Raw genomic sequence first — 25,095 nt, 5'->3', positions numbered from 1 at the left:
TGCTTGCCTTGAAACATTCCGTTGGATGCCACACTTTGTGAATTTTATGTTGCTCAGGGCTGATATTTTGTATTCCTTTAAATATTTCTGGGCTTGATTCTGGAATATAGTCAAATTACTCAGTTTTTGTTCGGTATGTCCGAAACAGCCTTCAGTCTAAGGCAGGAGTGTGCTAACATTTTCTTAAAGGGTCAGCAAGAAAATATTTTAGGCTTGTGGGGTTTTTATTTGTAAATAAAGAAAAATGGGATTGGATTTTATTTGTAGAATAGTTTAAATATTAAGGTATCTTTGGGGAAGTTGAATATCGGATCATTTAAAAGGTGCAAGCATTTTTAGTTATTGTACTTTTAATTGGGCTTTCTTCTCTCTGGTACTAGATGTAGTAGAAAAAGAAAATGATAAAAACATCAAGGGATTCTTTTTTCCTTTTGATTTCATGAATAGGTAAAGGAGGCTTGAACTTTCTCTCTCACCTTACTATTGTCAAGGGATTACGATGATTCTTACCTTTTAGAGAATGACATTTTTTCCCTCTTTGCCTGTGATGCTTTTAATCTTAAAAAACAAGATTATTGGGCCTCAGTTGTTATCATTTGAATATCTTCTTGGCACCTCCTGTTTAACCTAGTTTTCACTAAGATTTTCCCTCTTGTCATTTTTAGTCTGTCAGTTTTTATGTATATGTATGTTCCCTCTGGGAATATTTTGGAATTTCCATTATTTCACTTGTGGAACATGGAAAGAATCTAATTTGAGGCCAGGTGACTTTATATAGCTTCACAGTTAACAGCAACAACCAGGCACACAGACTAATCAAAACTCTCAAATTTTATAATACAAAAATGGAAAATACAACGGTGTGTGTGTGTGCGTGTGTGTGCAAATGAGTGAAAAGCACAAAATTTAGAAGAGGGGCTACCCAGTAGTGGGTGAGTGACAGGGTTTAGGATGTATGAATATGTGTTAGTAAATGGAAACTGTTGGTAATGTTTTACTTCTTATCTTGGGTGATGGGTTAATAGGTATTTATTATATTATTAAAATATAAAAATGAAGTCCAAGCATTTAATGTTAAAATGAACCAAGGGTTGAAAAAGTGAAAGTGTTAGTTGCTCAGCTGTATCCGACTCTTTGTGACTCAGTGGACTGTAGCCCGCCAGGCTCCTCTGTCCATGGAATTCTTTAGGCAGAAATACTGGAGTGAGTTGCCATTCTCTTCTCCAGGGGATCTTTCCTACCCAGGGATCGAACCTGGGTCTCCTGCATTGCAGGCAGATTCTTTACTGTCTGAGCCACAGAGAAGCCCCCCACCAAGGATTGTTAATGGTCTAATTCTTTGTATTTGGGGCTGTAAGTGGAGAGGAGAAAGGTACAAGCAAGAGAAACCATATTTGGTCAGAAGTGGAAATCAGAAATGAGAACTAAAAGTTTGGAGTGAAGAAATAAGAAGGAGGGATGTTTCTCTTTGTATATATTTTGTCTTGAGAGATTGTCTTTTATAAAAATGTATTCTTGAAAGGTGCTACTGTTTTAAAAATGTAACAGTATTAAGTCACTTCTGCATTTGTAAAGTAGTGTGTTTATATATGTTTTCTCTAACCAGAATATGACTGTGGCTAACTTCTGTGCTTGGTATTTTTATTCATGTTTTGAACAGGCCACTGTAGTATGATTTCAAGTTCATTGTCTATTATATTTTTATACCATAGTTTTATAGTCTTTCAAGTGTAAATGATATTCTCCTTTAAAAATCTTTTTAAAATTGAAGCATAATTGATTTACAGTATTGTGTTAGCTTCTGGTATACAGAAAAGTGATTCAGTTTTATATATGTATATATACATATTCTTTTTGTCAAATTATTTTTCATTATAAAGTGAGTGAGTGAAGTTGCTCAGTCGTGTCCGACTCTGCGACCCCATGGACACCAGGCTCCTCCGTCCATGGGATTTTCTAGGCAAGAGTACTGGAGTGGGTTGCCATTTCCTTCTCCCAATATTTTCATTATATTCATTCATATATTCATATATATTCATTCATTATATTCATTCATACATTTCATATATTGTTCATTATAGTTTATTACATAATATTGAATATATTTCTCAGTGCTCTACAGAAGAACCTTATTATTTACCTGTTTTACATATAGCAGTTTGTATCTGCTAATCCCAAATTCCTAATTTATTCCCCATCTCTCTTTCCTCTTTGGTAGTGGTTAAGTTTGTTTTCAGTGTCTGTGAGTCTGTTTTATCTTTTATGTAAGTTCATTTGTATCATTTTTTGTGATTCTACATATAAGTGATATCATAGGGTATTTGTCTTTCTCTATCTGACTTTGATTAATATGATAATCTCTAGATCCATGTGGCTGCAAATGGCATTATTTCATTCTTTTTTTATGTCTGAGTAATATTCTGGTGTGTGTGTGTGTGTATGTATCACATCTTCTTTTTCCATTCATCTGTTGATGCACATTTAGGTTGGTTCCATGTCTTAGCTATTGTAAAATACTGCTGCTATGAACATGGGAGTGTTGGTATCTTTTGAATTACAGTTTTCTCTGAATATGTGCTCAGGAGTAGGATTGCAGAATCATAGGGCAACTCTATTTTTGGTTTTTTGAGGAACCCCCGTACTGTTTTCCGTAGTGTACTTGGCAAATCTTGTGTATGACGTGAGGGAGTATTCTAACTTCATTGATTCACAAGTGGGTGTCCAGCTTTCCCAGTACCCTTGCTGAAGAGATGTGTCTTTTTTCTTTTGTATACTCTTATCTCTTTTGTCAAAGATTAATTGATTGTAGGCATCAACAGTACTTTTCTTTATCCTGTCTCACCAGGACAAATGAAGTAAGCTGTCATTTTTTTTTTTTTAATTTCACTGAAAAAGTGCCTAAAATGAGCAGTTGTTAAGAGGGTGCCCCATGACCTCCATTCCACCACTGGCGGGATGGAAAAAGTGGCTCTAGAATTCTGGTGTCTTCTCCCATCTCCCTTTCTCTCCCTCTCATGCTACATTCAGGGTGTTGCTATGGGAACTTCCTTATATCTTTTATCCTTGCTGACCTTAGTCACCATAAGAAGCCTAAAGAGATATCTCTCATCCTTACAGTCTCTTCCATATATTCAGTTGCCAAACTTTTAGAATCTCTCTATGGATTCCCTTCCCCTTGTAGGCTTTTTGAGGGAGTGCTAAGACCTATCAATGTTGTAATAGGGGAAATCTCATTTAGCACCTAGTTTCAGGCTGGTTGGAAGCCAGACCCCCAGGCAGGATCTTTTAAAGTATAGAAATACATACAGTCCTGTGCATCACATTTGTAATTCCTGCTGGCTTCTAGTCCAGGAGAGCTGTAGTTCCCTGGGTGACAGAAAAATTGAAGCTCTAGACAGTTGTGCAGCTCCTTTCTGGAAGGTCTTTTAGAGCTGTAGTAAGGTCAGAGGAGAAGGTAGGGCTGGTGTCTCCTTGGGAGCACCTCTTAGCTCTGGGTGTGTGGGAAACCCGAAACCTGTCCCTTAGGCCGAAGCTCCAGGCTAAGTCTGCCTTTTCACAGGCAGACTAGGGTTGAATTTCATTTGACTTTCTATGCAGTGCCCTGGGGGTGGTGGCCTGCCAAGAACTGTCTTTTCAATTGTTATAGTCCCCTAGAGCTCAATAATGTCGGCCTCCTTGTCCAACAGGGCTAGGCAATCAAGGGGGTGGCCCTTGTGTGGATTGCACATGCCTGCTGCCTTTAGCAAGTCAGCTGGAGAGTGTCAGTGGCAGGCTGACCCTCTGGCTTTCCAGAGACAGTGGGAAAATGTCTTGAGTCCACATGCCCCTGGTTTCAGCCGTGCAGCAGGGGGGTGCCTTTCCTGTGTACCCCTGCCAGCTTTGGTCTGGGGGTGGGAGAATGCTGCCTGGCTCACGCGTGTCAGCCTCAGCCAGGGAGTGGCTAAATGTAGCGCCGGAATTTAGCTAGGGAGCAGTAGAATGTTTGTTCTGCTCATCACTCCAACCAGTAAAGAGGGCTTGCTGCAGCCCCCTGAGCTTTCCGGCTTCAGCAGGGCAGTGCTTGCCACCACCTTCCCCTGCCTGACTTAGCAAGGCTGGAGGGAGGCTGCTGCTTCTGATTGAGCCCAGCTCTGCTGGCAGGCTAGCAGGAGAGTGCCGGAACCCACCAGCACTCTCCAAGGCGAGATTCTGCTGTTCCCTGTCCCTCCAGCAGTTGCTCTTAGATGAGCAAATGAATCTCCTTCGCATATAGTCTAGGCACTTTCTAAATTGCTGTTTTTTTTCTTTTCTTGCTTGGTCTTAATTTGAGTGAGACTGCATGCAGACCCGTTGAAAGGGGAATTCCAGTTTTCATATAGTGCTTTGGGTCCCTTGGATGTCAGCCCCATTGGTTTTCTAAGCAAGACGTTTTGGGGGCTTGTCTTTCTAGTGCAGATCCTGAGGGTTGGGGTGCCCGACATGAGGCATCAATCCTACACCTCCAGGAGGGGCATTCTAGATTGGTGAATCTTCCCTATTGGTGTTGTGGAGCCAGGGGTAGGGTTTTTGCTGAGACCTTGTCTCTGCCCCCGCCTTTTTTTTTAAATTAAAAAAATTGGCCACACTATGCAGCATGTGGTATCTTAGTTTCCCCATCAGGGATTGAACCCTTGGCCCCTGCATTGGAAGTGTGGAGTCTTAACCACAGAAGTTAAGTGTGAAGAAGTGTGGAGACCACCACAGAAGTCCTATGTCTGTCCTTTTACTTGTCTGGTTGTGGTCTTTTGTTGTGGGGAAGCAGTTCATCTAGTTTTTAGGTCATTTCCTGGTGGAAATGATCTTTGTGTAGCTGTAGGTTTGGTATGTCCATGAGAGGAGGTGAATTCAGGATCTTTCCACATGATCTTCTTGGACTCGTTTCCCCTACTTTATTTTCTGTTAGTCAGTTGGAAAAGCCTTTCTCCAGCAGATTATACATACTTTAGACTTTAGTCTTAGTTCATTTGTATTTTCTTGTCTCCATGTTTGGTTTTTTTCTTAATTCCTTTATCCTTTCTCTCCAAGGAACCCAAATTCATTTTGACATTCTCCATTGAACCGTTCTTTTCTTCTTCTTTTTAAAAAATATAACTTTATTTTTGGCTGCGCTGTGTCTTCGTTGCAGTGAACAGGGGCATCTCAGGTTTCAGACTTCTGTTCGTGGTGGCTTCTCTTGTTCCTGAGCATGGGTTCTGGCACACATGGGCTTCAGTAGTTGTGACACGTGGGCTCTGTAGTTGAGGTGTCTGGGCTTAGTTGCTCCATAGCATGAGGGATATTCCTAGACCAGGGATTGAACCTATGTCCCTCGCATTGGCAGATGGATTCTTAACCAGGGAAGCACCTCCATTGAACCTTTCTGATCAACCAAGGAAAGGTTATATATCTGAGCTTTTTGGGTGCTTTTAAAAGAGAGCTTAATGCCTGTTATTTACTTTGCTTTTTATAATTTCTTACTAGTTTTCTGAGTAAGTTCTAGACTACTCAGAAGAGATGATGTTGTTTATCTGTTTCATCCTTTCAGATGTGGCCCTGTGAGGCTCATAATTACTACTTAATAATTGCCTGCTATGTTTAATTTATGGTTAACAGTTTATTTTACCAGCTTTTAAACATTAGGTCCCACAGAATTCTTTCATTTTAGTCTTACTTTATTATAATAGCTACTATTTCTGATCACTTGCTATGTTCAAGTAAGGTAGAATCTCCAGTTTACAAATGTGGGACTAAAGTTCAGAATTAAGGTCATAAACCTTAAGTCTGTGTCTGACTTCAAACTGCTCATATTCAGATTAGTTTTTGTGACTATAAAACACTTTGTCTGGTCTTGGGACATTTGAAATTAAGGCTTAACATATTATGCTAGTTAAATTCCTTAAGTGATTTTATATTTATTTTTACATATTGTGTACATAAATATAGATGATTTCTAAACAATTTTAAGATTTTGGTATTATAGTTTTCTTCTTCTATTTTCAATAATTGCCAGAATTAATTTTCAATTACTTGAGCATATTTGTTCAAAACGAAATGTATTCTTTCCTGGTATATAGAGTTTCCATATTTATAAACTATGAGATAATGCCACATCTATGGTTTGAAACTATTTCTGACTTTATTGTTTCTCATTTTATGTTTGACATCCCTAGGTTTGTTTATCATATGAAAAAAATTGTATCATGTTAAGTGTGCTCAAACTTGGGGAGGTTGAATGACATGTGGCTCTGTGGACATAGAAATTGAGTATAATATAAAACATATACTTCATAGAACTGGTGTCAGGAAAGTATGTCAACTTCTCAAATGTGGTCAGAATTCTGTACCGAATGCAGCCAAGGCTTATAGTAAACCAAAATTCAAAGGGTGTTTGGCTTATGTTTGGTTTCCAGACTTAAGATCTTTAATCCATTTGACATTATCTTTGTATATAGTATGAGGAAATGTTCTGATTGCATTCTTTTACATGTAGTTGTCCAGTTTTCCAGCACCACTTATTGAAGAGATTGTCTTTTTTCCATTGTGTTTTCTTGCTTTCTTTGTTGTAGATTAATTAACCATGAAGGCGTGGGTTTATTTCTGGGCTCTCTGTTCTCTTTCTCTGTTCTATGTGTCTCTTTTTGTGCCGGTGCCATGCTGTTTTGATTACTGTAGCTTTGTAATATAATCTGAAGTCAGGGAGTGATATCTCCCACTTTGTTCTTTTTTCTCAAGATTGTTTTGTCAATTCAGGATCTTTCATGGTCAAATATAAACTTTAGGATTATTTGTTCCAGTCCTGTGAAGAATGTCATGGGTATTTTGATATGGATTACATTAAATCTGTAGATTGTGCTGGGTAGTATGGACATTTTAACAGTATTAATTCTTCCAGTCCATGAACGTAGGATATCATCTTTCCATGGCTTTATGTCATTTTCAGTTTCTTTGATCAGTGTTTTATAGTTTACAGAGTATAAGTCTTTTCACTTTTTTGGTTAAGCTTATTCCTAGGTATTTTATTCTTTTTGATATGATTTTAAATGGTTTTTTTTTTTTTTTTTTTTTTGCTTTCTCCTTTTGATAGTTTAATATTAGTGTATGGAAAAGTAATAACTTTTTAAATGTATTAATCTTGTATCCTGCAACTTTACTGAAGTCATTTTTTAGTTCTCATAGTGTTTTTTGTGTGTGTGTGTGGCATCTTTAGGATTTTCTGTATGTAATACCATGCCATTTCAGATAGTGACAGTTTTACTCCTTCCCTTCCAATTTGGATGCCTTTTGTATCTTTTCTTTGATTGCTGTGGCTGGGACTTCCAGTACTATAAATAGAAGTGGCAAGAGTGGACATCCTTGCCTTGTTGCTGATACTAGAGGGAAGGCTTTCAGCTTTTCACCATTGAGTATGATGTTAGTTGTGGGCTTGTTGTAAGTGGCCTTTATTATGTTCAGATATGTTGCCTCTGTAACCGGTTTGATGAGAGTTTTTATCATGAATGAATGTTGAATTTTGTCAAATGCTGCATCCCATAGATATTAGAAAGCTGTGTTTCCATTTTCATTTGTCTTGAGCTATTTTCTGATTTCTTCCTCGATTTGTTCATTGACCCATTTTGGTTTTTTAGTAGCACAATGTTTTCATTTTCCCCATTTTTCTTCCTATAACTGCTTTCTAGTTTTATAGTATCATGGTTGGAGAAACCGCTCAATACAATTCCTATTCTTTTAAGTTTGTTGAGAGTTATTTTTGGCTTAACATATGATCTATCCTGGAGAACATTCCATGTGTACTTGATAAGAATGTGTATTCTGATCTTTTGGGATGGAATGTCCTGTAGATATCTATTAAGATTAATTGGTCTAATGTGTCATTTAAGATCTCTGTTTCCTTCTTGATTTTCTGTTTGGATGATTTGTCCATTGATGTAAGTGAGGTGTTAAAGTCCCCTACTATGAATGCATTATTGTCAGTCTCTCCTTTTGTGTCCATGTTTATATTTGCTTTAAATATTTAAAGTGCATATATTTTAACATGTTATATCCTCTTATATTAATCCTTTTATTATTAAATAATGTTCTTCTTTGTTATTTTTTATAGACTTTGCTTTAAAGTCTATTTTGTCTGATATGAATATTGCTACCACCGCCCTTGTTGTTTCCATTTGCATGAAATTTCTTTTTACTTCTCCTCACTCAATTTGTGCATGTCTTTAGTTCTTTTAAGCAGAATATAGATGAGTCTTGTTTTTTAATCCAGTCCACCTCCCCTGCCCCACAGCTGTGTCTTTTGATTGAAGCATTTATTCCACTGACATTTAGAAGTGTTTGTGCTTATTGCCATTTTGTTCCTTTTATTCTGGTTATTTTTATAGTTCTTCTCTGTACTTCTTTTAGCTTCTTCCATTGTGATTTGATTTTTTTTTTTTTTTTAGTGGTATGCTTGTGTTACTTTCTCTCTAGTTTTTGTGTATTTATTTTAGGCTTTTGATTTGTTACTACCATTGGGTTCATAAATTTTGATCTTTAACTCTATCTCCTTGCTTTAAATTGGTAATGATTTAAGTTCTAACACCTAGAAGGTCTACATTTTAACTCCCCTCCCTCACATTTTGTGTTTTTGATACCGTATTTTACATCTTCATGTTAATCCTTTTATTCTAATGCACTGTTGCTGTTGTTCAGTTGCCAAGTTGTGTCTGACTCAGTGACCCCATGGACGTAGCATGCCAGGCTAATACTTACTAGGATGCATATTCCAACTTGTTTCTGCAAAAAACATAAAACTTGCAGAATGGTGAAATGAATATGACAGTCAACTCACGTATACCCTTCCCCTAGACTAACTACTGATATTTTGGTCACATTTTAGATGAAAAAGAGGGAAAAGCCCACCTCTGTTCACCAGTCTAATCAACCATTATTCATGTCTTGCACACAGTTTATTTCCTTTGCTGCTGAACAACTTGCTTATTTGCTTCACTTTCTTAATGTAGGTGTAATTTACGGTAGAGAAGTGCAGAGATTTACCTGTTACAGCTTGAGTTTTGACAAATGCATGCGCTTATGTAACCCAACTTCTATAAAGATATTTCTGTTCCTGCAGAAGGTCCTTACGTGCCCTTTCCCGGTCATCCTCACCCCCTTGGAAGCCTCTCTTTTTCCACTTTCACTTTAGAGGAGTCGTTTTCCCTGTTCTTGACAATGTTGCATGTATCAGTACATCTTTTCTTTTTATTACTTAATCGTATTCCATTTTATGACTATATTTTTCATTTTCTATTGAGTTGAATTCATATATTTTGAGCTGTTATGAGTAAAGCTGTTGTGAACTTTGTCATGACATCTTCTTGTGTCATGGAGTTTGAGTCACCATTTGAGTGTGTTGAAATAGGTAAATCAATTAAATGTGTGTAATACGAGGCTCTGTTCAGTTCTTTAAAGAAAAACAAGTCAAAATAAGGAGTGGAAGCATGATAGAGGATGATCTTTTTGATTGGAAAGTATTTTAGCAATGACCTAAAAAAAGTGTGTAAGACAACTATGGAGGTGACTAGAGTATGACTTGGTAGTTCTAAGGAGATAGCTGAAAATGGAGCGTTCCTGAGGCAGAAGTGTCCTTGGCACATTCCAGTGTGGGTTAGCAGGGCAGAGAGTTAGGTCAGAGAGACACCGACACCATGGTAGAGGAGCACGGAAGGAGTTAAGGTTGTGAACAGTATTTTTTTCTTACCAGGAAAGTAGATGAATGGATTCACAATATGACATTTGCTGGCAACAGTAATAACTGCATAAAGTTTATTGAGTTCTTTCTTGTCACAGCACCTTGTTTAGGCCATTCCATTTATTATCTTTTTAAATCCTCACAACAATCCTATGTGAGGTACGGGTACTTATCTCCACTTTGCAGATGAGAGAATTAAAGCACTAAGCGATTAGATACATTAGCCTTTATCAGTAGTTTTATTTATTTTCCAGTGGAGTTCTTCTCAACCATAACTTTCTGGCAGTGATTTTTTCAGTGAGCCAGAGAAACAGAGGAACAAATTCTGGGCTCTTATTCTGGTTCACATGGAGTTTAGTACCACAGCAACTTGGGAAAATGATTTAGCCTCTCAAAGTCTCATTTTACTCCTTTGTCACATGTATGATTTGTGTTTGGTGTTTGTTAAAAGGTCTGGCAAGTCAAATCTGGGAAAGAACATAAAGGGCCTGATCAATCCTTGAAGAGAAATAATGTGACACTATTGTATATTAAGGGATACTTCATATACTGAAGAGTTTAACTTATGGAGGAAGATAACAAAGCCAGGAAGAACTAAAAAATGTTGCTTTAACATTTTAATGTTTTTGTGTCACTGTGGAGTCTAAAATGTATATGCGTGTTTTGGATATTTGAGGCAAACGCAGAGTTGTACTTGGTGATCATGTTTTGATAAAACATATTTAAGGCAATAAGATTTCTGTCCTGTTTTTCTTGTGGTTGGTTGATGGTAGCTGCAACCTGTGTACCTGTTTCCCCGTTTCTCCCTCTTCATCGCATCTTCCATTTTATCTTTGTCGTCTTTGTACTAAAATATTCGTTACATTTTTCTCTTTTAGGTGAGAAGTAAACATGAGAAGTAACCTAGTTCATAATGGAGATTGTTTTATAGCACAAAATAGAACATTGTCTAATAAAATAGAACTTTTTAGTGGGAAAATATCTACCCAAAATCTGAAATTACATACAATAAGACATATTGACTACAACTGAATAGGATCATACTTTTTGCCTAAAATTTATATCTGCAAAATATGACTACAGCTTGAAGCTCACACTGAGAGAATCTGTAAGGAAAATGGGTTTGGACAACCCCATTGACTTAAATATTTTCTGAAAGTAATCATTTCGATAAAATAACAAATGGAATGGAAGACTTGGAAACAGCTTAACTGATAAAATGAATTAAATTGTTCAGTGGAATCTTTCTGCAGCAGGCAGTCTCAGTTAAAATTCCTTACTGCCTACTTAACATACTCTTACGTAAAAATCTCTCTTTTCCAGGTATCATCCTCAACATCACAGAGTAGAGTTAGAATCTTAATATCAGTTGGATGTTGATTTGCCTCTGAATATGCTTTTGGATCCATGCAGAACTGGTTTCTGTTTGGTATCTTGAAATTCTTAAGACTGATTAATGAACTTACACGCTTCAGTTTAAGTGAGTTCACAGTGGTGTGTGTGGTAGGGGGTATCATTTAACATTTTCTGACATGAAAACTGTTGAATTTTGTTGAGGGGGAAGGAGTTTGGTGACTTGGTGGGCAGGCCCATTTTCATTACTTTAATTGTGCGATTTATTAGGATTTTAAGCTTTTTTATAAATGTTTTAGTGTTATAGGACAGAATTAAAAGGATTTAGAATAAAAGGAGTTTAACAAAAGGACTTTGCAACAGGATTGCAATAGTTTTTATATTTGATGGATTTAGCTAACCGCTTTTCATTTCAATCATCGTGCTACATTCTGTTAAATGCTGTAGAACAGGTGTGTGTAACGTCATTCTCTCTATTGTACATGCAAATAAACACAATTTTATATATAAAAGTTAATCCTCTACAATTTGGAGGATTACATTATGGGAGGGTGATGACTCCATTAGGCATCATGGAGAGTACATGCTATTTATATTGCAAGAAAAATCAGGTTAATAGCTACAGTGTTCATGAGATTGTAGAATTTTTATACCAACACTTTAAAAAATTGTGTTTATTCAAACTGTCCACAACAACATTATTTAAGGCAGAGTTAAGGTTATGTTATATAGTTTTCCAGCTTTGAAAAAAATTCAGTGGACAGTGTGCCTCAAAGAAATTTGAAGGATTTGTTATGACTTGTGTGCTTTTTGTAGACTAGTCTTTCCTATTTCTGGACAGTTTTGCTGGTATAGTGGGTGCTTTTGGCTTTATGTTGTTCTTTAGTGAGGGCCTTATTTTGTAGTGTAAATTTTTTGCTTGGTTACCTTTTTTAAATATCCATGAAGAGTGTAAATCTTTAGTGTCAGGTGACTGACCTGGAGAGCAAATTCGGTAGGACTGTTGTAACTCAGTGTATTTTAGTTGCTCAGTCGTGTCCGACTCTTTGCAACCCCATGGACTGTAGCCTGCCAGGCTCTTCTGTCCATGGAATTCTCCAGGCAAGAATACTGGAGTGGGTGGCCATTTCCTTCTCCATTTGTAACCCAGTAGTTCAGTGGAAACCAATGAGGTTCTTCAATTCAGGTTTGAAAAACACAAAGACAATCAAACCTTTCTTGCCAGTATTATTTGCACTTTAAAGACATGATGTGACACTCATCAAAATTGGTGTGTATAATACCAGGTACAAACCATAAAGACCTTGTCAAAACACCAGGAGGCAGAGGCAAAATAGGTATTGTTAAAGGTGAAGGTGAAAAATGTAGGAGTGAAGAATTGGCCTTGTGTGGCTGAAATTCAGTTATAATTAATTTGAAGCATAAATATCCTGGGCTTTGGACTAGTTAATTTTTAACTTGTACTTCATTTGAAAGTCATATTGTTAATTGTGAAATCTGATTTATTTGTTTAGCAGGGGGAAAAGCACACAATCCATAGTAAATTAATGTTTAGTGAAAATGTAGACACTAATTGTTCTAAGCTTCTCATAATTTAAATTGGTTATGGGGAACTTTATTCATCAATAATGTGTTTATAGTTTTGATCTTTTTAAGGTGTGATAATACAGCTGTGAATGGATCATATAACTTGTCTTAACCTATTTTGTATAATTATTATCACAATTTAAAAGTATATTATGTCAGAGCACAATATAAATGTGTAGCCACATTTAAACCTCATTATTTTTGGAGGGATCCGTTAATGTGGATTATTAACATTTACATTACACTTGGTGTATGCATGCATTCTAAGTCACTTCAGTCGTGTCCAACTCTTTGTGACCCTATGGACTATATAGCCTGCCAGTCTCCTCTTTCCATGGGATTCTTTAGGCAAGAATACTGGAGTGGGTTGCCATGCCCTTCTCCAGGGGATCTTTCCAACCCAGGGATCAAACCTGCGTCTCCTGTGTCTCTTGTATTGGCAGGGATGTTCTTTACTGCTAGTGCCGCTTGGGAAGCCCCACACTTGGTGTATACCATCTAGCAAAGAAGTGGAACACTGTTAAGAGTGCCTAAGTCCCCTGTTATACCCCTCCTGGAAATTCTCTCCATCCTAAACCCCGAAGAAGACTACTCTATCCTGAAATTGATGATTATGTGTTTTTGTTTTTAGCACTTAAGGTTACTAAATATCTGTCTGTATATCTGCCTAATGACACATAGCCAATAGGCACACACTTGTGCAACCACACAATTTCTTTGTACCTTTTTCAAAACTGTGGTAAAAATCACAAAAGATTTACTGTCTGTAAATCTTTACAAACTTCTTTTTGGTGGGAGGGGTGCAGTGTGACATGCTGAATCTTAGTTCGCTGATCAGGAAGTGAACTCATATCCCCTGAAGTGGCAGTGCAGAGCCCTAACTACTGGACTACCAGGGAATTCCTGGTAAACTTAATTATAAAGCTTGGCTGTGTTAAGTACATTCAAAGAACTCCATATCCATTGAACAGCAGCTCTCTATTTCTCCCTCTATCCCTCTATCCCAGGCCCTGGTAATCACATTTTTCTTTCTGTTTCTAGGATTTGACTACTTTTAGTTCAGTTTAGTCGCTCAGTTGTGTCCGACTCTTTGCGACCCCATGGACTGCAGCGTGCCAGGATTCCCTGTCCATCACCAGCTCCTGGAGTTTACCCAAACTCATGTGCATCAAGTTGGTGATGCCATCGAACCATCTCATCCTCTGTCATCCCCTTCTCCTTCTGCCCTTAACCTTTCCCAGCATCAGGGTCTTTTCCAGTGAGTCAGTTCTTCGCATCAGGTGGCCAAAGTTTTGGAGTTTCAGCTTCAGCAACAGTCCTTCCAATTAATATTCAGGATTTTTTTTCCTTTAGGGTGTACTGGTTGGGTCTCCTTGCAGTCCAAGGGACTCTCAAGAGTTTTCTCCAACACCACAGTTCAAAAGCTTTAATTCTTCTGCGCTCAGTTTTCTTTACAGTCCAACTCTCACATCCATCCATGACCACTGGAAAAACCATAGCCTTGATTAGACGGACCTTTGTCAGCAAAGTAATGTCTCTGCTTTTTAATATGCTGTCTAGGTTGGTCATAACTTTCCTTCCAAGGAGCAAGTGTCTTTTAATTTCATGGCTGCAGTTACCATCTGCAGTAACTTTCAGTTCAGTTCATTCGCTCAGTCATGTCCGACTCTTTGCGACCCCATGAATCGCAGCACCCCAGGCCTCCCTGTCCATCACCAACTCCTGGAATTCACTCAGACTCACGTCCATCGAGTCAGTGATGCCATCCAGCCATCTCATCCTCTGTCGTCCCCTTCTCCTCCTGCCCCCAGTCCCTCCCAGCATCAGAGTCTTTTGCAATGAGTCAGCTCTTCGCATGAGGTGGCCAAAGTACTGGAGTTTCAGCTTTAGCATCATTCCTTCCAAAGAAATCCCAGGGCTGATCTCCTTCAGAATGGACTAGTTGGATCTCCTTGCAGTCCAAGGGACTCTCAAGAGTCTTCTCCAACACCACAGTTCAAAAGCATCAATTCTTTGGCGCTCAGCTTTCTTCACAGTCCAACTCTCACATCCATACATGACCACTGGAAAAACCATAGCCTTGACTAGACAGACCTTTGTTGGCAAAATAATGTCTCTACTTTTGAATATGCTATCTAGGTTGGTCATAACCCTCCTTCCAAGGAGTAAGCGTCTTTTAATTTCATGGCTGCAGACACCATCTTCAGTGATTTTGGAGCCCCCAAAAATAAAGTCTGACACTGTTTCCCCATCTATTTCCCATGAAGTGATGGGACCGGATGCCATGATCTTTGTTTTCTGAATGTTGAGCTCTAAGCCAACTTTTTCACTCTCCACTTTCACTTTCATCAAGAGGCTTTTTAGTTCCTCTTCAGTTTCTGCCATAAGGGTGGTGTCATCTGCATATCTGAGGTTATTGATATTTCTCCCAGCAATCTTGCTTCCAGCTTGTGCTTTCTCCAGTCCAGCGTTTCTCATGCAGTCACCATCTGCAGTGACTTTGGAGCTCCCCAAAATAAAGTCAGCCACTGTTTCCACTGTTTCCCCAGAGGGCAGACAGACTGGAACCACAATCACAGAAAACTAGCCAATCTGATCACATGGACCACAGCCTTGTCTAACTCAGTGAAACCAAGCCATGCCGTGTAGGGCCACCCAAGACAAACGGGTCATGGTGGAGAGTTCTGACAAAATGTGGTCCACTGGAGATGGGAATGGCAAACCACTTCAATATTATTGCCTTGAGAACCCCATGAGCAGTATGATCCATCAGATGTTGGCAATTTGATCTCTGGTTCCTCTGCCTTTTCTAAATCCAGCTTGTATATCTAGAATTTCTCAGTTTATGTACTGTTGATATCTAGCTTGAAAGATTTTGTGCATGACTCTGCTAGCATGTGAAATGAGTTGCAGTTGTGCTGTAGTTTGAACATTGTTTGGCATTACCCTTTTTTGGGATTGAAATGAAAACTGACCTTTTCCACCACTGTTGTGTCCCTATAGTTTGTCTGCCTTAAACATCCTCTGTGCTCTACTAATTCATGCCTCCCTCCTTTTAAACTCCTGAACACCACCGATATTTTTACTGTCTCAATGTTAAAAACTGACTTTTGCCTTTTCCAGAGCCATGCAAGCCTCCCCTGTGTTTTTTCATGGCTTGCTAGCTAATTTTTTTTTTTAAATTCTGAGTCATATTTCATTGTCCAGAGGCACTATATTTTTTTATTTTTAATTTATTTTAAATTGGAGGATTTTACAGTATTTTATTGGTTTCTGTCATATTATCACATGAATGAGCCATAGATACACGTATGTCCCCTCCCTCCTGATCTGCCTCCCACCTTCTCAGTTGTGACAGAGCACAAGATTCGAGCTCCCTGTGTCATACAGCAGATTCTGGAGGTGCTGTAATTTATTTATCCACCCATCTACTGAAGGGCATCTTGATTGTTTCCAAGTTTTGGCAACTTGAACGAAGCTGACGTCCATATCCATGTGCAAGTTTCTGTGTGAGCAAGGTTCTCCGCTCCTTTGGGTAAATACCAAGAAGCATGATTGCTGGATCTTGTAGTAGGAGTATGTTTAGTTTTGTAAGAAACTGTCCACTGTTTTCCAGCGTGACCATACCATTTTGCGTTCCCTCTGGTGATGGTGGCATCTTCTTGTTATTCCTCCTCCTTGTCAACATCTGGTATTGTTGTTGTTTTACATTTTGGGCAGTGTGATGCTTGTGGAATGGTGTCTTATTGTTTTAATTAATTTGAATTTCCCTGATGACCTGTGACGTAGAGCATTTTTTCATCTGCTTATTGCCCATTTCTATATTTACTTTAAGTGTCGGTTCAGATCTTTTCCTCATTTTTATATTAAAATTTTAAAGATACATTTACTCATTTATGTGGCTGCATTGGAGTTTCGTTGTGGCACGCTGGATCTTCATTGCATCATGCGGCATCATTTGTTGCGGCGCCTTAGTTCCCTGACCAGGCACGTGTTCCCTGCTTTGCAAGGTGGATTCTTAACCATTGGACTACCAGGGAAGTCCCTAGAAATACAGTTGATTTTTATATGTTGATCTTGACTCTAGTAACCTTGTTGAGCTAACTCACGAGCTCTAGGAGTTTTTGTTGTTGTTGATTACTTGGGATTTTAGATGTATCAGTTGTGTTGTCTGCAAAGATGTGTGTGTGTATGTGTGTATCTATAAAAAATCACTCAGTTGAGTCCGACTCTTTGTGACCCCATGAACTGTAGCTCTACAGGCTCCTCTTGTCCATGGGATTTACCAATACTGGAGTGGGTTGCTATTTCCTCCTCCAGGGGATCTTCCTGACCCAGGGATCGAACCCAGGCCTCCTGTAGTGCAGGCACCTTCTTTACCATCTGAGCCACCAGGGAAGCCCTGCAAATTGGGAGTTTTATTTATTCCTTTCTTATCCATATGATTTTCCTCCCCATTCTTTTCTTTTTATCCTTGTTCTTTAATTCTACTTCTTCTTTTTTTTTTTTTTTTTACAGTTATTACTTTTTAAGCTTGTTTTTGGTTGTGCCTGGCCTTTGCTGTGCACGGGGGCTTTCTCTGGCTGCCGTGAGCAGGGGCTGCCCTCTCGTTGCGGTGCGTGGGCGTCTCCTCGTGGTGGTTTCTCTCGCTGTGGAGCGCAGGCGCCAGGTGCGCGGGCGTCTCATCGTGGTGGTTTCTCTCGCTGTGGAGCGCAGGCGCCAGGTGCGCAGTCTGCTGTGGTTGCAGCATGGGCTCAGTTGTTGCTCCTCTCAGAGTCTAGAGCCTGCGTTCGGTAGTTGTGGCCCGTAGTTGCTTTGTGGCCTGTGGAATCTTCCTGGACCAGGGATTGAACCTGTGTCCCCTGCATTGGCAGGTGGATTCCAGTGTACCACCAGGGAAGTCCCCCTCTTTCTTTTCTGTCTTGTCTAGAACTTCCAGTACCGTGTTGAATAGCTGGCATTCAACTAAATAGTGGTGAGAGTGGAGACCTTGCCTTTTTCTTGACCTTTTCTTGACCTTAGGGGTATGGATTCATGATGTTAGCTGTAGGTTTTTGGATAAGTAGTGTAGTATCTAGAGCAATCATTTAAATTTCTGATCCTGTAAACAACCTTTTTTATTTTCCCTGGAGCTTCTATAGAAAATTCTTTTTAGGACTCAGTATCCTGAAATGATGGACATGTGGTTCAGCTATTGAATTCATTTTATTAGACCTACAGGGGGCTTATAGACTCATATTTGTTCTATGAAAAATTTTGAAACAATTCATGGATTCTTTCCTCTATTTTTCTCTGTTCTTTCTTTTTGGAATTCCTGTCTATATGTTGGAACTCTGAGATGGTCCTTTAACAGTTCTCTTGCGTGTGTTTGTGTTCAGTCAGTGGTGTCTCACTCTTTGCAACCCCATGGACTGTAGCCTGCCAGGCTCCTCTCTGGGTAAGAACACTAGAGTGGGTTGCTATTTCCTCCTCCAGGGGATCTTCCTGACCCAGGGATCAAACCTACCTTTCCTGCATCAGCAGGTGGATTCTTTACCATTGAGCCACCTGGGAAGCCTGTTTATGTGTATATAGATTAATGCTGTTTTTCTCTTTTTTTGCGGGTGGGTTTTTTTTTTTTTTTTGGATTCTGTTCTCTAGGAAATTTTCTCATATTCTTGCATTGAGTTTTTAAATAATATCTACCATCTTTTTAATTTCCCAGATCTCTCTTTCATTTCTAAGCATCAGTTTTTCTTTGCATTGTTACTTTGTTTCATGCTTAAAATATCTTCTTATATTTTTAAAAGATTATTAATGATAGTTTCAAATTTTTTGTTTTTTTTTTTTTTAGCCACATTTCCAGGTGATTTTACCTATTTATAAGCAGCAAACTAAAAAGTTGATTGCAAGTGATGTATGTTTGCATCCTCTGACTTCATTCAGCGTGCTTTGCTTGTGCTGTTTCTTGGAGCTCTTTACTTGACAGTGTCTTTCATTCATTCTTCATGGTCTGACTGATTTTTATTTTCTAATACATTGCTACTCAGTTTACTAGTCTTTTTTTAGGATTTTACATTGTTGTACATTGAGAATGGCCTGAAATTTTGAGGTTTTTAAAGTTTCTGTTGTGACCTTCCTTTATTTAATTTTGACATCAAAATTATACAACTCTTAGGCAATTAGTTGGTGGAATTGGGGGTGGCTTTCTGATTGCATGGAGAACATGTGTAAAATTGAGGTTGTTGTTGCCAATTATAAAAAAGATTTTAAATGTTGGTTCATTTTAGAAGCAGTTATAGGTTTATTTCTAGCTTTTCTATTTTTTGTTCAATTATATAAATATATTGAATTAAATGAATGTTTTGCTGTCTCTTTAGCCATAAATATTTTGAGAGGATGAAAATAATGGAAATATAGAAGAATACTTTTTGAAGTTTTGTTTTACATTTTACTTCATGTTCCTTATCAGGTGCTCAAAAGTGTGACAACTTTGCTGAAAAAAGGCCCCTCCTTGGTGTTTGTAAGAGCACTGGATCTTCTGGGTAAGGAATTAAAAAAAGTTTTTTGAACCACTATTAAAATTTTGTGTTATTTCAGAGGGGGGAACTTTAATGTCTTCAAGTCTTTGTTTACCATAAGACTATGCTTTTACAGAAGGGATGGGACAGGACTTAATAACATATTTAAGGTTTTTGCCATACAGGCCACTTTATTTTTCTGCTCAACTGTTTTCGCTCAAATGTAGGATGATAGCAGGACATGAAAGAAAGCCAGCAGTATCAGAATTCAGTCATGAAAGAGTAGCATCATTAAGAAAAATACGTTTCATTTTGTTTATTTATTTATTTTTTTAGTATTTATAATGGCCTTCTACAGTGGATTAGAAGTTACTGTTAGGACATCATCATCATCAACTGTTATTAACATTTATATTTTACATTGTTTTGAGGATCTTTTAAAAAAATTTTATTTTATATTGGCGTATAGTTGATTAGCAATGTTGTGTTAGTTTCAAGTGTAGAGCAAAGTGATTCAGTTATACATATACATATATCTTTTCTTTTTCAGATTCTTTTCCCATATAGGTTATTACAGAGTATTGAGTAGAGTTCCTCCTTTGCTATACAGTAGGTCCTTGTTGATTATCTATTTTCTATATAGTAGTGTGTATTCCATCATGCTTTTATAGTTATATTAGAATATCTGTTATGATCCTTAGGTAAGATGCTAATATAAGATATTTTAATATATCTTAATGATAATAAAATATAGCATAGTGTATATTGTGTATTAGCCAACAATTTATTGTTGCTGTAGCATGTGCCTAACACTGTTCTAAAGGCATTACATGAATTTTCTCTTTTTTTTTCTGTTAGCAATACTTTGAAATAGATACTGTTCTTATTCCTATTTTGTAGTTTAGAAACTACAGGCAGTGAATTCTCACAGTGAAACTGTGGATTCAAACCCAAGCAACCATACTTTTTTTTTTTTTTTTAATTTTTATTGAATATAGTTGATTTTTAGTGTTTAGTTTCAGATTACAGCAAAGTGAATCAATTATACATCTACATATATCCACTCTTTTTCTAGACTCTTCAAGCAGGCATACTCTTAGTTCCATGCTCATTGCATTTGGGACAGTAAGAGGCTTACTGACTAAGATGATTAATTGTTATTGCTCATGAAGTCAAGTTTTCCCTACTTTCTCTATATATTAAATGAGAACAATATTCTTCATAATGGCTTATAGTGATTTAGTTATCACTGTATAATTCCAGTTAGGAATTGTTTTCAACTGCTGGTAAAGTTCCAATGGCCTATGCAAACCCTGGAATTGAATGACTGGGTAGGCAGTACAGGGCCAGTGAAATGTTTCTGCCATGTGTCATTAATGATCTAGATTCTTTCCATTTCTAGCTTTGACATCTTTTAGAATATGACCCCTTCCCCTTATGATCTCAAGAAGGCTACTGTCTTATCAGTTAGTATCTCATCTTGAACTCCTAGCTACAAGGAAATTAGGGATATTACTGTGGTTTTGTTAGTAAGGTAGAGGATCAAAATGAGTATTAGGCTTGGCAACCAGCAGTCCTTGCCATGTGCTTTCAGCTGATAGTGTCTGGGTCATGGATGCAGTGCACAAGGAAAGAACATGCTAATGGTATGGTGTAACATGATTGATCTTGGAGTCTTAATTGTTGCTTTCTGGGGAAATGGTTTGACTCCATGTGTTACAAGGCAATTTTCTTCCAGTGTAAAGTTTTGGGTTGAAGTGAGCAAAAATTTACTGTGTACTCATCACTTTGCTAGGTATGGGATAAGGATACAAAACATGAAAACCTAATTCTGTGTCTCAAAGATTTAAGAATGTTGTTGAAAGCAAAAACATAGCACATAGAAGATGATTATGGGATAATGACATCTGTGTGCGTGTGCATGTGTGCTCCGTCATGCTTGACCCTGTGTGACCACATGGACTGTAACCTTCCAGGCTCCTCTGTCCATGGAATTTTCCAGGCAAGAAAACTGAAGTGGGTTGCCATTTCCTATGCCAGGGAATCTTCCTGCCCAGAAATTGAACCCTCATCTCCTGCACTGGCATGCAGATGCTTTACCACTGCCCCACCTGCAAAGCCCAGTGATGTCTAATTGGAATTCAAAGAAGGTAGAGGTCAGTGTACCTGGATTGATAGGAGAAAGCCTCATGAAGAAGGCACAGCATGTGCTGGACCTAAAGGAATAAGAAAGTTTGGCAGTGTTATAGAAGACTAAGAACTTCCAGAGTAGGTTATAAAGCTGTAGCTGGGGAACAGAAACTGGTAGAAATAGTCTTAGGAAAGATGGAGGTTTGTGACTTACAGTGAAGTTCATCTGCAAGATAGGTAATAACAACCATTTCATTTCTCTAGAACTCAACCAAAGGCTTCCAACAATGTGAAAAGTGTTTATGTTTGAGAGACTGGTAAATATTAAGTCATAGCTGTGGGAATCTGTGGCATTCATGCCTGGAGCTGCTTGAGTCACACTCCACCCCTTCTGTTTCCAACTTGGTTGATTCATGGCCATGACATTCGTGGGGAATGTCATGGACATGCTCAGCAGCATTGTCCATGGAACTTATGGTCACGGGGTTGTGTGGGCCCATGGCTCTTTTAGCCTAAAATCATGATCAGTTAAAGCTTCATGTATGTGCAAAGGAGCCATGAAAGCATCCTATGAAACTAAAACCTGGGAGACTTGAAAATGTCTGACCTCTGCACACAGAGATCCTTTTGGAAAGAATGACAACCTTTATTGACTCAGGGTGGTTGAATAAATTCTCTGTTGAACCTTTGGCTAATCACTAAGCTACATAGACACAGGGGCAGCCCCTGGGAAAGCAGGCTTTAAAATGAAAGCAAGAATTAAAAATAAAATCCAGCAGAGGCATTAATTAGTAACTATATATCATGGAGCAAAGTAGCTTTCCAGAATTCTTATACCATATTATAAAACATGTCTAATTTCCAACATAAAATTATGACACATGCCAAGAAATAGCAAAGTATGATATGTTGAGAAAGGAAGTAGGTGATAGAAACTGTTGCTGATTGCTTCCAGTGTTAAATTTTAGAGACAAGGCTTTTAAAGCAGCTGTTATACATATGTTCTAAAAACTAAATGAACCGTGTTTATGGAATGAAAGGAAAGCTTGGTAACAATGACTGAACGTGTAGAGAATCTCAGTTAGAAATAAGTTATAGAAAAACCAAATGGAAATTCTAGAGTGGAGGAGATAAAAAAAGCTTTCTAGAAGAATACAACACTATATTCAGGTCAGCACATGGATCAGAGACCTGTTATGTTAACAAGAGAGGTGAAAGGGAATTGGGGGGGCTTCCTTGGTGGTACAGTGGTTAAGAATCCATCTGCCAATGCAGGGGACAGGGGTTCAATCCCTGGTCCAGGAGAATCCCACATGCCACAGAGCAGCTAAGCCTGTGCGCCACAACTGCTGAGCCTGCACACTACAACTACTGAACCTACATGCTGCAACTCCTGAAACTTGTACTCCACAACAAGAAAAGCCACCGCAGTGAGAAGCTCCCGTGTGCAATGTAATTTACTAGAGAGTAGCCCCTGCTCTCAGCACCTGGAGAAAGCCCATGCAGCAACAAAGACCCAACACAGCCAAAAATAAATAAATAAATTTTAAAGGGAAAAAAAAGGGAATGGAAACCGTGGAGAAGAGTTGAAGAAGTATCTGTGGTGAAAGAAACCTTCCTTGACTTCACTTTTCCTGATGTTTATTAAACCTCTGCGATTCAGGCACACCCAGTCCTGTTGAAGCCCCACAAAAAGATGTGTTTGTGGAAGATAGTCAACTATTTGCTGAGTTTGGTTTGCAAGTATTGAAAGATTTTCCATTCCTTAGCAACCCTGTTTAACTGTATGATTAAGATTTTTTTTTTTTTTTTGCCTCCCTGTGTGGCATGTGTGATCTTACTTCCTTGACTAGGAATTGAACATATACTCCCTACAGTGGGAACGTGAAATCTTAACCACCAGACAACTGGGAAGTCCCAAGGAGATTATTTTTATTTTTACAGGATTCATTTATTGAGGTGTCACTTGAATATATATAGGAGGTGATGAGATTATTTATTGAGAGATGACTCTGATGGTATGTGGGTTATATTAGTCTAATCCAGAGAATTAGAACCAGTGGGAAGAGGGATTATATATATGAGGAGAGAGGAAGAAGGGAATGGGGGTGTTGATTTTGAGAAATTGACTCACATGATTGTGAAGCCTGAACATCCAAAATCTGCAGACTGAGGAAAGAGTTGCAATTTCTAACCCTCTTCCTCCAAGGAAGTCAATTTTTTGAAGATTTTATTAAGACTTTCAGCTGATTGGATGAGTCCCATTCAAGTTATGAAGCATCACCTGCTTTACTCAAATTCTGCTAATTTAAATATTATTTTATGTAAAAGAGTATGCTCACAGAAATATCTAGAATAGTATTTGACCAAATCTGATTATTGTGGCCTAGCCAAGTTGACACATTAATCACCACAGGGGCGATGAATATAGTTCTGATTAAAATAGCATTTGCCTACTGGAAAAAATCTATTGTAGACACTCACTTCCCCTCTCCCATGTCTGCTCCTTATATTTATTTCATAGTAGGAGAATCATTCTGCAAAGAGATGGCTCTATGTCTGTATCTTTTGCTGGATTGTTTTAAGAATTGTTATTGATAAATGAATGCGAAGATATTTCCTTCTTGGTTTTAAGCATAGCACCTTCTAACTAGCATGGCCCCAAACTATTTGTTTTTTGCTAAATGAATTTTAATAAGTTTTCTGTACAGTCATACTCATCCTTTATTTAAATATTAGTAACACTTTTTTTTTTTTTATGGTTGAGAAAATGTCTTAATCTGAGGAACCACATGTCCTGAACCTGGGTGTTGATGTCTTCTTCAAAGGCCTGTGGTGCACAAAATCTTAGGACCCCCTTAACCGCTTGGGACGTACAAGACATGTTTGTTGCCATTCATTTCCATGACAAATGCTTTATTGAGCACAAGGTGCTCTGGACACTTGTCAGTTGCTTATATTCACAATTAATACCGCCTAGTAAGTTTATCTTAGGGAAGTTCAGTAAAATTTCCTTTTGATGTATAAATTTTCTTATTTATAAATGTGTATAGCATCACTGACTCAATGGACATGAATGAGTAAACACCAAGAGATAGGGGAGGACGAAAGAGCCTGGCATGCTGTAGTCCACAGGGTCACAGAGTTGGACGCGACTTAGTGACTGAACAACAATCCCTTTTCAAAGAAAGGGGGGAATTTGCTATGGAAATAATCCTGGTCCTTCCTCATATTTTATCCTTTAGATATTTACACATTGCAAACTGAGCCCACAATTTTTAATACAGAGTCTTACTACATTCATGACAGTCTTTAAATACCATTTACTTTTATATTGTATTATAGTAACGTTTTCTTTCTTCATGTTTATATGTCTATGTAGAGGGAGAGGAAGAGGGAGGGAGGAGAGAGAAACACACACACTGTTCCATCATCGTTTCAGATAAGCCATTTAAGGTCTAGGTGGGAGATAATGTTTGTTGCGTTACTGATCCAGGAATTAAGTCAATGTCTTGTGTAATAATTTGAGGGAGGGAGGGGAAGTGTGGACAACATACTAAGGAATGTACACTTTCTTAGGAAATGAAAACGTATTGTATATTACATGCTAACCAGCTCCAGTAATGAAGTTGTTCATGGTTAGGATTTTGTTTGGTATTATGAACAACTGCAAAAGAGTATGATTATTCAGCAGCTGACTTCAGACCTTGAAGAATGTTTAATCCAATATAATATCATCACATTATACACATTGGAGTGGAGATGTGATTTTTACATAGAATCACAGAATGTTAGAAAAAAACTTGA

The 25,095-nt window shown here is 38.1% G+C and overlaps 1 protein-coding gene across 11 annotated transcripts in view; it reads left to right on the top strand.

The window, feature by feature from the left end:
- The window catches only part of BCAS3 (BCAS3, microtubule associated cell migration factor), a 597,592-nt gene that overhangs the window by 83,484 nt on the left and 489,013 nt on the right, over window positions 1–25,095 (top strand). For all 11 annotated transcript variants that reach the window (XM_027518314.1, XM_027518315.1, XM_027518317.1 and 8 more), the window contains one exon: window positions 19,110–19,182. In XM_027518314.1, the coding sequence (XP_027374115.1) occupies window positions 19,110–19,182 (73 nt within the window). The remainder of the gene's footprint in view (window positions 1–19,109; window positions 19,183–25,095) is intronic.

The sequence above is a fragment of the Bos indicus x Bos taurus genome, chromosome 19, assembly GCF_003369695.1.
Source record: "Bos indicus x Bos taurus breed Angus x Brahman F1 hybrid chromosome 19, Bos_hybrid_MaternalHap_v2.0, whole genome shotgun sequence".
Taxonomy (NCBI): domain Eukaryota; kingdom Metazoa; phylum Chordata; class Mammalia; order Artiodactyla; family Bovidae; genus Bos; species Bos indicus x Bos taurus.
This window is presented reverse-complemented; position numbering and strand designations above follow the sequence as displayed.